The following is a 12,459-nucleotide window of genomic DNA, read 5'->3' on the forward strand; positions in this document are numbered from 1 at the left end:
TTTAGAAATTTAATTCAATAATTGCTTCCACAATTTTACATGCGCCGAAAACCTTTTTATATCAAGATATCAAGGAATGAGAATCAACACTAATAAGTCAACGTTGACTTAGCAAATGGTGGATTTGGTGCACTCAAGCACCACTGAATATCAAGCTTAAATATATGTGTCGTTCGAGTTCTATCTACATCATTGTTGATGTTCTAGAACAAAATTAGATTCAGGGCTCTTATGGTAAAAATCCTAGTTTTCCCTTTGATGATAAACATAATTATTTGAGATTAATTTCTATGCACTGACGGTGTAAATAAATTTACGCATTTATTCATGTCCCTCTATTTTTCTAGTCCACATAACTAACTTAAAATTTCATCAATTTAAAAAACCCGCCTCCGGGCCCAAGCTTACATAAGCTATTACATGGGTATATGATTGTTTGTAAAACAAAGGTGTCACATTGTCGGACAGTGGAGTCAATCGATTATTAAATGTTATCGTTTGCCAGATAGAAGAATCACTCGCTAACTAGTGGCTCGCATGAATGAATGAGTCACTAGTAAGTGGTTACTCGCTAAATAAAGATGTGATTTGTTAAGTGGAGGAGTTGTCGTCACTCGCTGGTCACTTGTCAGATTGCCCTCAGATTCTCAACATCCATTAGGGTTAAAGACAATTAGAAGATATGATCGACCTAACTTAATTATAAGTATATAATACAGGCGACCCTTAGCTAGGTTGAGACACCTTTTACTATCCCAATCTTTTTTTTATTTTGAACATTCCCAATCTTTATTTTAACAAAAAATCTGCATAGAGCTTCAAGGTTTTTTTCATCTACAATATGAATCAAACATGTATCACTTTATAACTCTTAAATAATTCATAAACATGATAATATGTTTACTTTTCAAAAGACTGATATCAAAGAGACTCCAACTATTTAACAATTCGTACATCTTATATATGATCATGTTCACATGATCAATTGATCATATGATAAAATCTGCATTTATGCAAGGTAGGGGTGGGAAATTAAAATGTCCGTGACTCGTGTCTGTGTCTCCCTCTACCCTTCAGTACTTCAATTTCAATCTTCATGCAAGGATCTATTTCTTTCTTCCCCTTCCAATTCCATGCATATTTTCCAAACAAATTAAAGGGGACCCCTTCCTTCAGTGGTCCCTAAGCATTTGTGTCATTACAGGGATGTGTCAGGTCACGTGATTCATCTCACCCCATTAATACAGTAAAACAGAAAATTAGGAGGAAAATTAAATAAAAAGGTGAAATATATAATGATGATGAAAGTGTGGAGAGGCCGAGAGGGTCATGGCTCGGTTGTTTTCTGATTTCTTTTACGATCTCCTCCCCACATTCCCTGAGAGATGAAATCATAATGTCTACTACTTCAGTAACATGAAATGTCAGTCACTTGCTATATCGCTGGCACTCTTTAATTTACATTCACTCCTATATACTCTATACTAATATGATACTTGTTCTTTAGCAGGCTATGGTGAATAATTAATATAAGTATTTGAACTTATATAACCTCGTAGTTTCTATTTTGTATGCGTGTGTGACACAAGGCCATTTGGGGTGTATAACTAATATAATTAATCAGCAATAAAAAATAGAACTAAGATTCGGACTTAATTTGGAAAAGTTTTTAGGCCACAGAATCTGCATTACCAGAACATAATGCAGTTGACTGAATATTGATTAGCTGGGTGACCATATATATGATATATTAATTATTGGATGCTACCTGTTTGCTACGTGGGTGTGGCCGAAAGAAAGGACAAAACCTTCATAAATTCATATGGAAAATGAAAAACAAAAATTATGAACAGATGCGTGTCTTAGTCTGTGAGGTTAGCAAACTATCGCTAGTAATTTTATTTTTGTTTTACATTTGGAACATATCACAAGACTACACAAGCCAGCCTCACACGAACACAAAATAATAAAGGGATGGGAAACTTCCAAACACACAAAGGAAATTCTTCCGGAAGCTTACCAAGCCAAAACATCAGCAACAATATTTTGTTCACAAGGAATATGTGTTGGGCTAAAGAAAGACTCAAACAAATGAGATGATTTAAAATTGGGGGATAAAACTACACATTAGACTTTAAAGAGCAAACCAAACAAAACTACACATTAGATCAGACACCACATCTTTCACTCAAAACCTTAAGGCAATGGGTGTATGAGTCCTCGCACTTATAAACCACTCAAACTTATCATTATCTTCCAATGAGACTTTCTCACACTTGAATTCCCAACAATATGAATGAAATTGACAATTCAATCACACACAACATTCATGATCTGATTTTAAAAATAACATTTTCCAACCAATTAATAGGTACTAATATTATTGTTACTGCTTAGCATATGCCACAACATTCTTACAATCAGAAACGCACACAACTTTTTATAGTCAAATCCCAAATAAGGAGAGGAACCGTACCATATCCACAGCGAGTAGCTCCGCGTGAAGAGGGCCGGTCTCCTTCACCAAAGTATCGTGAAAACCCTAACAATCAATACACAACAGGATCACGAATGGTCATAAGTACCTATACTGTTTTTGACTTTGTATCCGGCTTTCGTCAACACATAGTTCCACTTTATCATTATTGGTGTTGTTGGTTGGTGGTGCCAAGACCACTAGATTCGCATAACGTCTTCATTCCTGCGTAGTGATCAGAATCGGCAACACAAAGTTTAGGGTAGCTTGCGAACATCAAATTAAAGACATCATTGTTTCTTCATTTTCATAACTACCATATATAGTATTGCGACAAACCAGAGTATGACTTCACTGTTGCACTAATGAAAGGACACTACAAAAAATTCGCTATTTAGCGGGGTTTTTTTTCACATTTAGCGGCGGTTTTTGACCCCCGCAACTCATTTAGCAGGGGTTTTGAAAACCCCTCCTAATAGACTCGCCACGCGCATTCCGCGGCGGTTTTTAACAACCCCTCGGACATGGAATTACTTAGCGGCGTTTGTTTAGCGGGGGTCTCAAACCGCCACGGATTGTTTTTTTTTTTTAATTGATCAAACAACTTTCTTACCATGACCTCAAACAGATCAAAATTTTTGATCAAACAACTTATGAAATCATTAATTCATACAATATCTAAAATAACACTAACAAAGTGCACAACGACTTAAGATCTAAAATAACAAACACTTCATGATCCGCTTGCTTCCAAATCTGTCGCAGATTCCCTTTCAGTATCAATTACCTGAAATAATAAAAATTAAACATTAATTTGACATCAAAAACTAACTCTTGGAAAGTAGGATGGTTGAGGAAATCATATGGGATAAATGACTATATGGGATAAATGACTGTTTCACTTGTAATGTGTAACTTTCAAAAAAAGAAATTCAGTGAGGATTAGATGTTTAAAATGCCAACCATTTCAATCTTACATTGGAGCTATGTTGGTTGAAAAGAGCATGGTGTGGATCCCTGAAATAACAGATTTCATCATTGTTTGATTTAATTTAAAACTCTCATTTGTAAGAGTTAATTGCTAACACAAGGTGTGTTTCTATTTATTTGAAAATTGATCATTATTTACATATGTCAAGTACAGATTTGCTAATTAATTTAACTTAGTCAGAGAAATTAATATCATGCTTCAAATAATTTGTTGACAATCATAAGAATTGAAAATCACATACATGTGATTCAGGAGCAAAGAAGCGAGCCATTTCTTCAGGTATCCTTCCTTCCTTCATTATAAGGTAGGCCTTAAATGCATTCTCTAAATTGTTGTGCTTCTCTTGCCACTGGCTAGAAGATGAACAACTCAAACTTGAAAGTCGAAGTCTAGTGTTCCTGAATGTATTACTAGGAGTTGCTCCCATCCCCATACACCGCACTCTCCCTGAATGCTCTTCCCCTAGCGTTATACCAAGAGTATCGGAAGGAGAAATCTGAGTCTCATCAACAGTGCTTTGAGTCAAACCCACTTCAAGTTTTTCCTATAGGCATGGAAAATGTAAATATGTAAATTTTTGTCACTAATCATGTAAAAATCTAGCCTCAAACCAGAACTTGAAAAACAATAATGCATTAGAAAGAAAGAAAGATTATTCCTCAGTTTATAAACACATGACCTGAGGAAATAAGTAGACTAAGTAGTGAATACTAAACATATACTTTTCAGCAACATGAATGTACAGCCAAAGAATCATGTTAAACTAACAACTATCAGGGAAATCAGCAACATGAATGAATATGACATCTCAAAGCCATAATCACATCCAACAACTAGTTTTCCCACATATATAACATCTCAAAGCCATGCATGCAACATTACTCAGTTTCATAATAAACGTCGACACACGCTACGCCTACACATGAGAAACCAGCAGCCTAGAAACACCATTTTAGATTCAAAAGCTTACACAGGAGCTATTTCTACCCTATAACAGAGGTTCTACGAAATTCAGTATTATCATCATCAACAACAACAACAACAATTATACAACATACCGTTGAATTGAGTCCTGGGCGATGAAGATAGAGCAGCAAGCAGACAGAGAACCCAAACCCTAAGTATCAAGATCGGAACTGGCCAATCCAAGCGTGAAAAAAAATCAAAAAAAAAGGAATGAGGTTCTCAGACACATATAGCAAGTGTCTTCAATTCACAAACACATACAAATGCACAAGCAAGTAATAGAGGTGTTAATCATGGAATGAGGTTCTCAAAAAGCAAGTAATTGTACCTGTTTGTGAAAACCCCAATCTCTTCGTTGCCAATCCTGAAGCGTTTGCAGAAACCAGAAGATCGAACCGATCTGAACCTGAAGCGTTTACAGAAACGAGATGAAACCAAAGTGGAGATCGAACCTGAAACGTTTGCAATCGAGAAGAAGAAACGTGAAGAGGAACGCGAGAAGAGGGAAAAAGCTAGGGTTCCCAAGGAAGAAGAAACCTCAGTGAAAGAGTTTTCGCCATTGGAGCATAGAAGAGAGGAACGAGAGCTAAGGGTTTTCGAACGAGACCTGGGTTTCTATTTTTCAGAAATTAAAAACAAAAAGGGTTTAGAATATTTTGCGAGTTTTAGCGAGGGAATAAGGGGATTAGCGAGGGTTTGTGGAAACCCCCACTAAATCACCGTTTTTTTGTCGTGGGAGAACAACATAGGGAATGATGTGTCATCTGGGAAGAACTATAAGGAAGTTTGAAAGTGTTGTCGAACCTTATTCGAGGAAGCACATTTGCGGAACAAATGATTCTTCTAAATTATACATTTAATTTTTGAGGGAAAATAAGGGTTATGCTATTAAAACTTCAAATACAAATAATACAATTACATGTTGTTCTTTTAAATGGTACACATGTCTCGGCAGTGGCGGGAAGTAGCATTTTCTACCACTGTGGCACTCATATCATATTTCATTGTTTTTGACAATAAATGTCTTTTCTAATATTTGAACTTATGCTCAAGGATCTTACCACCAAACCAACATATTTGAAATTCCAAGTGTTGTTCTTGATGTTGTTTTTTTATTTATTTTGAAATTCCACGGGCCTTATATGTTGTTGTTTTACAGTAGGTAGATAGTTTTTCTTTTTTTGGGAGCGAGGCTTAGAGGATACGGAAGTAGGAAGAACAGCTCACAATAATAAGGCCCGTGGAAGTTATAAAATTAGAATATTAGAAAAATAAAATGAAAAATATGGGATTTTTTAGATTAAATTAGAATTATTGTCTGCTTTAAATTAAATTCAGATTATAGGTAATTGTGTATTCATCATTGTTATATGTTTTTTAAAATCATCATTATTAAATGTTAAATGTAACATATTTGATTTTTTAACGAATCACATTTGATTGTAGAGATCCATCCTTTACAAAACACATTTTAATTATTCTTTAAAATAATTAAATTTACCCTCTAATTAGCCCTCAAAACAAATTTGATGGTAAAATATTAAATTACCCTTCTGTTTCCTTCTCATAATCATGCACATATCCAACTATATACAGGGTGATAAAATGCCTTGTTCCCTTATAATAATTTCAAAGTCAAAACGTAAGATTTGTAAATATTTCAGCTTTTGAATTTTTAAAAAGGTATTCTAATTGATAGAAAATTAATAACATTGATTTTTAAATATCTCATTTGATTGAAGAAAATCAGAAATTAATATTATCTTTAATAATTCAATTTGCTAGAAAAGATAATTAACTAACTTTGACTAGTGAAGTGGTAAGAGTTTGAGACACAAAGGTTGGGTGAGATGAATGATAAAGGGTACAACATTACTAACAAATAACATTTGCCTATGAAAAAAAAAACTAACTTTGACTTGACCCTGATTTAAAATAGAAGATTACAACATGTGTCACAATATGAACACATAATTACATAAGAAGGGAGACAATTACTTCATTTCATGATATTGGAATTTAATATATTAGTATATTAAATTTAGCATTTAATATTTTTTCAAAGTCAAATTTACCAATATAATATTTATTTATTTACAATATTTATATATTATTATATTAAATATAAAATTTAATAATTTTCCAGTTGGTACATTAAATATAATATTTAATAATTGTCTGAGTCAAATTTACATATCAATTTATTATATTTATTTACAATATTTTAAATTGACTAGACCCCGAGTAAAGTTCAATTTTTCTAATTTTAAATTTGAAAAAAAAAATTAAAATAACATTACCTATTACTTTAATTCGAGTAAAAAAGTGAACAAAACTTGTCATATAAATCGGATCTGGATAAATGTGTTTTATCCATATTGACTACCCAAACACAGAATAAACCGTAACTTCTCATCCACCACCTTATTTTAAGGGATACCGCGCTTCTCTCTGTTCTCTACGTCGCTCTTTACCATTGCAGCTTTCATTTCTTCCTTGTTTTGGTTCATAAGACGATCATCACATTGCTCGCATTCACTCTTGTTTCTAAACCCAGAGCCTTCGATTCCTAGTTAAGGTACTTGTCATTCATGCACTTACTCTATTTTTTTCTAAGTTAAAATTTCGGTTCATAATCTTTTCATCTGTTTGAGGTGATTATCAATCTCATTTGCAATGTATGTACCTGATTTTCTTATGGCTCTGTTTCGTGGCTTTTCATCGTGCTTTGAACGTTTTTGCTATTTTTTTTGGGTTAGCTTGTCACTTTAAAACTTGATTTTTGCATGTCGCGGGTTTTTACTTTTTATCATGTTATTGTATGAATTGGGTTCAGCTGTTATTTTGTAAAATGTGGTTCATAAGGAGAAAATTCTGGGGTTGCCTTATGCGGGGTTGGTTTGTTATTTTCATATAACAATTTCCCTGATGAAAAATGTTTCTTTTTATTGTTTTGTTACTGCCCCAGTTGCCCCAGTTGATTTTGGATTTTGAGGTTGCCCAATTCGGGTGTTTGAGATGCATTCTTCGAAAAGCGAGGATTTCAGTGCCCTAAAGGTGGGATCTGAAGGTGGAGCATTGGATTTAAAGCTGAAGAAGAGTAGTGGAAATCTAAGCACTAATGATATGCTTAGAGCTGATAAAATTGATATGAAGAGTTTAGATGCCGCGCTAGAAAGGCACTTGAGCAGGGTTTTCTCCCGAGTCACCGAGGCGAAAAGGCCTAAAGAAGAATGGGAGATTGATCTGAGCAAATTGGAGTTACGACATGTGGTTGCTAGAGGGGCCTATGGCACTGTTTACAGGGGCACATATGACAACCAAGATGTTGCTGGTAAAATTTATGTGTTGCGTTCATATAAATCAAAAGAGAAATTAAAATGTGATATTCAATGTCTGAAAATGTTTATTGTTTAAAGTGTTATGTATTCTATTCTCACAGGATTTATTGTTTGTGTCTTTAAATGTTTTATTGGCTTATTCAGTTGCATAGTTCTCATATAGACCACGTTGTTGCTCTTGAATATATCTGGTATGTAGAAATTCTCACTTGTCATGTTGAATTTTTTCTAGTGAAAGTATTGGACTGGGGTGAGGAGGGTGTTACAACTGCTGCTGAAATTGCTGGTTTACGAGCATCATTTCGGCAGGAGGTTGGGGTTTGGCAAAAACTTGATCATCCAAATGTCACAAAAGTACAAACTTATACGCCTTCTCAAGCGTTTATTTAAATTCATAATTACTTGTGTACTTCGTTTTGTCCTTCTTTCCTTTATAGATTGGAGCAATAGGATTTTTTTCCCGATAATAGTTTTATAATTGTTAATATCATTCCTCCAACAGTTTATTGGAGCTTCAATGGGTACTTCAGATCTTCAGATTCCTATAGATGCTGGTGGTCAAGATTCCCTTCCTTCCAAGGCATGTTGCGTCATTGTTGAGTTTCTCCCTGGTGGGACTTTGAGACAATTCTTGTTTAAAAATAGGCGAAAGAAACTTGCATACAAGGTTGTGATTCAACTTGCTTTGAATCTCGCTCGAGGGTGAGTACGATTGTATTTATATTGATGACTGTTGGTATCTAATTTTATTTCCCCTCTCAAATGCAATTATTTCTCCCTTTGCAGTCTTAGTTATCTACATTCAAAGAAAATTGTTCATCGCGATGTGAAAAGTGACAATATGTTGTTTGATGCTAATGAAAATTTGAAAATAACCGATTTTGGAGTTGCTCGGATTGAAGCTGCAAATCCGTGTGAAATGACGGGCGAAACTGGAACCATTGGGTATATGGCGCCGGAGGTATTAAGCTTGTCTGAAAAATTAAACTTCTTTAGATATTATACGGTTCCATTCCATGCGAAAACTGAGTGTGATTGTTATTTTGTATGACCTCAAATAAATCAGTAGAAGTGACTATGAGATGGGGTCTCTCATTGTAATAGTTTACTTTATTAATCTTCGTTATATACGATTGTGTAGGTTCTAAATGGTAAGCCTTATGACAGAAGGTGTGATGTCTACAGCTTTGGCATGTGCTTGTGGGAAATCTATTGTTGTGACTTGCCTTATCCAAATTTAAGTCTTGTTGAACTTTCAGCTGCGGTCGCTAATAAGGTCAGTTCATACAGTGAGCTAATTATATCTACCCCTATAAGCATTTGGAAATTTCCCACGTCTTATGTCAATATGGTCCGATTCATTCGTTTACTCATATGTTGTTATAATGACAATAAAAATTGAAAGCCTTATAAACTACATTATTCCTCTGATAATATTTTTACCTATGATAACTTTTGTTACATTTTTTAACAGAATTTGCGACCAGATATTCCTAGATGTTGTCCCAGCGCCTTGGCAAGTGTTATGCGGAAGTGTTGGGATCCAAAACCAAGTAAGCGAACAGAAATGCATGAAGTGGTGAGAATGTTAGAAGCAATTGATACAAGCAAAGGAGGTGGAATGATACCTGATGATCATGTTCAATTTTGTTTTTGTCTTGCACCTGTTCGCGGTCCTTAACTCTTTTATATTCAATTTAGTGTAAATAAGTAGGTATTGTCTTTGGAAATCTAGATAGGAGGCAAGTTGCAGTAAGATTGTGTAGTAAGATTGTGTACAACCCCCTTATGCAGGATCTTGACCATTGGTTTTTATTTTTATAGGTCAAGATTGTTGCATGAAAAATAATTTAATTAGAATAGAAATGTTTAACCTTTAATGATGATAGGTTGTTTTATTTGCCAGAGAGCATCTTACAGCTTACCAATTTACTGATTAACCTTTTCATTATCATGTTAGATCGATAAAGATCATAAATGTGAAAAAAAAACCAAAAAAAGTTAGATTGCATTATGCAAACAAAAGATTGGATTGATGAACATGTTACACATTTGATTCATTTGTACCATGTTCAACAAATAAGTTCGATAGAAAAAACTTAATTTAACAAATTATTTGTTCAAAATAGCAAAAGCATATGTATATAACTAGCGATTGTGTGACTCAATTGGTAAATGATTTGTTTTGTCATCCAAATTTTATTTTATTATAATTTGCTATAGTGTAAATTTTGTCATATTTTTTTTTTCCTCTTATAGACGCATTATAATTGGTTATTCAACATCTATGTTATGGATTTGTTTACTAGAGATTAAAAAAATTTAGCTTGTAAACTAATTCAAACATATAAGAAACATATTTTTTTTTTGATTCATATAAGGAACATATTATGAAAACATATAAAAAACATTGTACATTGCCTTAAAAAAAATTATTCATTGGTGGATCAAGTTTGAACATGATACACAGTAGAACTAATTCTACTTTATACCTATTTATATTTTATTGTCATTCTATTTGTGTACTCATGATATGTTGGTGGTTAAAACAAATGCAATTGTTATATTATTTTCATCGTGAGAGTATCACGTGACATGTATGTTAAAGTATTGAATGTCTTTTTAAAGAAGTATTATAGTGAAATTCAAATGTGTTAACATAAGATGTGAAAAGTTAAAAATGAAACAACTCTAAATTAATTAGAATATGAAGTATAAAATGAATAGGATGTAAAATGGTAGTTATTGTATTTTCATTTTTTATTATTATTTTGTACTGTGTTATATGATTAATGAAATAAGTTTTAATTTTTTTTAATACTTATATTATTAATTGTTGTTAGGGACATCAATGAGTACAGATGAACATGATCATACATATCTGTCACTTGCTCCATTGATAAAAAACCACATACCTGTGCTGATAAAAAACACACATACTCTTTCCATACCCACATGGATATCCACAAAATAATTTTTTAACCGGTCTAAAATATCCACGGTTGTGATTTATTTCTTATAAAATTATCATTCTTATAAGAGATGTATATATATGAGATGTATATTATGAAAATGATGTTTTTATGTGAGAAAATGAGAATAAATAATCATAAATGATTAAGATTAAAACATGAAGTTACTTTTTAAGTAATATTGTTAAGGCTTAATAAATCAGAAGGCCCCTGAATTGGTAAAGAGAATCAGTTTCAAGGCCTGGAAAATTTTCGCATCAAATTGGATCCCTAAGATTTTTTTTTTAATTCAATTAAGGACAAAGTGTGTCTGATGCTAAAGTGACTTCAATTTTAGCCTACTCAGCTTTTCCACGTGACATTTTAATTTTTTTTTAATTGAAAAAATTCATAAAACTTAATTTTTTAAATCCAACTCATATATTAAAGCATAAATAAAAAATAAAAACTTAATAAAATCTTTAATGTAAATAGAAACCTAAATCTAAGAATAAAACAGAACGCTCCCTGCAACCTTCCTCACATCTTCCCTCTCCACCATTGAAAATCCATCACCACACCAAAAATTCAGAATCTAGAAACAAGACCCCAACCCACCTCAACACCTCCAAACCCACGCAGCACCACCATCTACCCTCCCAAAATTTCATCTTCTTCAGCCAGCAACCAGCAAAACCGAAACCCACCCCAACCACCACACCCAACCCTTTCTTGCTGCCATTGCCAAACCCAAGCTCTCTTTGCTGCACCTTAGCTGTCTCCTTGCATCAATTTGTCTGGATATGCTTCGATTTGGGCCGGATCTAGGTTGGTGAAGTGAGGCTGAGTTCGGATTTGCATGTGGATTGGGGCGATGGGGTTCTGGTTGTCTGGGTTTGTTGGGTAAGATATAAGGTGGGGGTGGGGAAGAAGAAGAAGAACAGGTTGGGTTGTTCTCTCCTCAGTTAGGGTTCAATTTGGGGGAAGATTGAGATTGAGTTTAATTTAGAGGTGAAAATGTTTTAATTAGGGATTGGTTATAAGGATTATTAGATTAGATTATAGATTAGTTTATTAGTTAGATTATTAGATTGTTTAGTTAAGGATTATTAGATTAGGTTTTTTATTAAATTTTTAAATTTTTTTTTCTGATTAAATAATTGAGTTGGAATTAAAAATATATTTTTTAATTTTTTTAATTAAAAAAATTATAAAAACCACGTGGAATTGATGACTGAGATAAAATTGAAGGCTGACACACTTTGATCTTAATTGAATTAAAAAAAAATTTTTAGGGATTCAATTTGATGCAAAATTTTTCTAGGCCCTGAATTTGATTCCCTTTACAATTACAAGGGCCTTCTGATGTATTAAGCCCATTATTAATTTATTTTAATATGGACAATTCATGATTAAATCTAATTGTCATGATTTATTCTCAATTTCTCACATAAAATTATCTTATGTGAGGGATAAGTAAAAATAAATGAATCTTGGAAGACAAAGCAGGGCAGGTACAAATGCAAACACATTAGTGAATCTTAACATACAAGCAGGGCCAGTACACAATAGCAAACATATGAATGGATCTTTTGCTAATAAGCAGGGCATGTACATCATGCCCTAAAGAGAGAAAACTCAAACAAATTCGCAAACACATTCATGCATGTTCTAATTTGTACTATTCATCAAACTTTTTATGAAAGTGGTGACGCCACTAGCTATACATAGCCT

At 33.4% G+C, this 12,459-nt stretch overlaps 1 protein-coding gene and 1 long non-coding RNA gene across 2 annotated transcripts; one reads left to right on the forward strand and one right to left on the reverse strand.

The window, feature by feature from the left end:
• Positions 1–3,091: 3,091 nt before the first annotated feature.
• Positions 3,092–5,163, reverse strand: LOC130718583 (uncharacterized). Its single transcript, XR_009012717.1, has 4 exons — positions 4,762–5,163; positions 4,526–4,603; positions 3,709–4,011; positions 3,092–3,263 (listed from the first exon to the last, which is right to left on the reverse strand). It is a non-coding gene; the product is annotated as an uncharacterized LOC130718583 (long non-coding RNA).
• A 1,730-nt stretch (positions 5,164–6,893) lies between these two features.
• On the forward strand, positions 6,894–9,655 carry LOC130718923 (serine/threonine-protein kinase STY13-like). Its single transcript, XM_057569575.1, has 7 exons — positions 6,894–7,011; positions 7,402–7,767; positions 8,007–8,128; positions 8,277–8,476; positions 8,561–8,735; positions 8,916–9,050; positions 9,249–9,655. Exons 2-7 carry the CDS (start codon positions 7,452–7,454, stop codon positions 9,453–9,455), a joined length of 1,155 nt encoding a protein of 384 aa, XP_057425558.1. The 5' UTR covers positions 6,894–7,011; positions 7,402–7,451; the 3' UTR covers positions 9,456–9,655.
• Positions 9,656–12,459: the final 2,804 nt, after the last annotated feature.

This window comes from Lotus japonicus, chromosome 5 (assembly GCF_012489685.1).
Source record: "Lotus japonicus ecotype B-129 chromosome 5, LjGifu_v1.2".
Taxonomy (NCBI): domain Eukaryota; kingdom Viridiplantae; phylum Streptophyta; class Magnoliopsida; order Fabales; family Fabaceae; genus Lotus; species Lotus japonicus.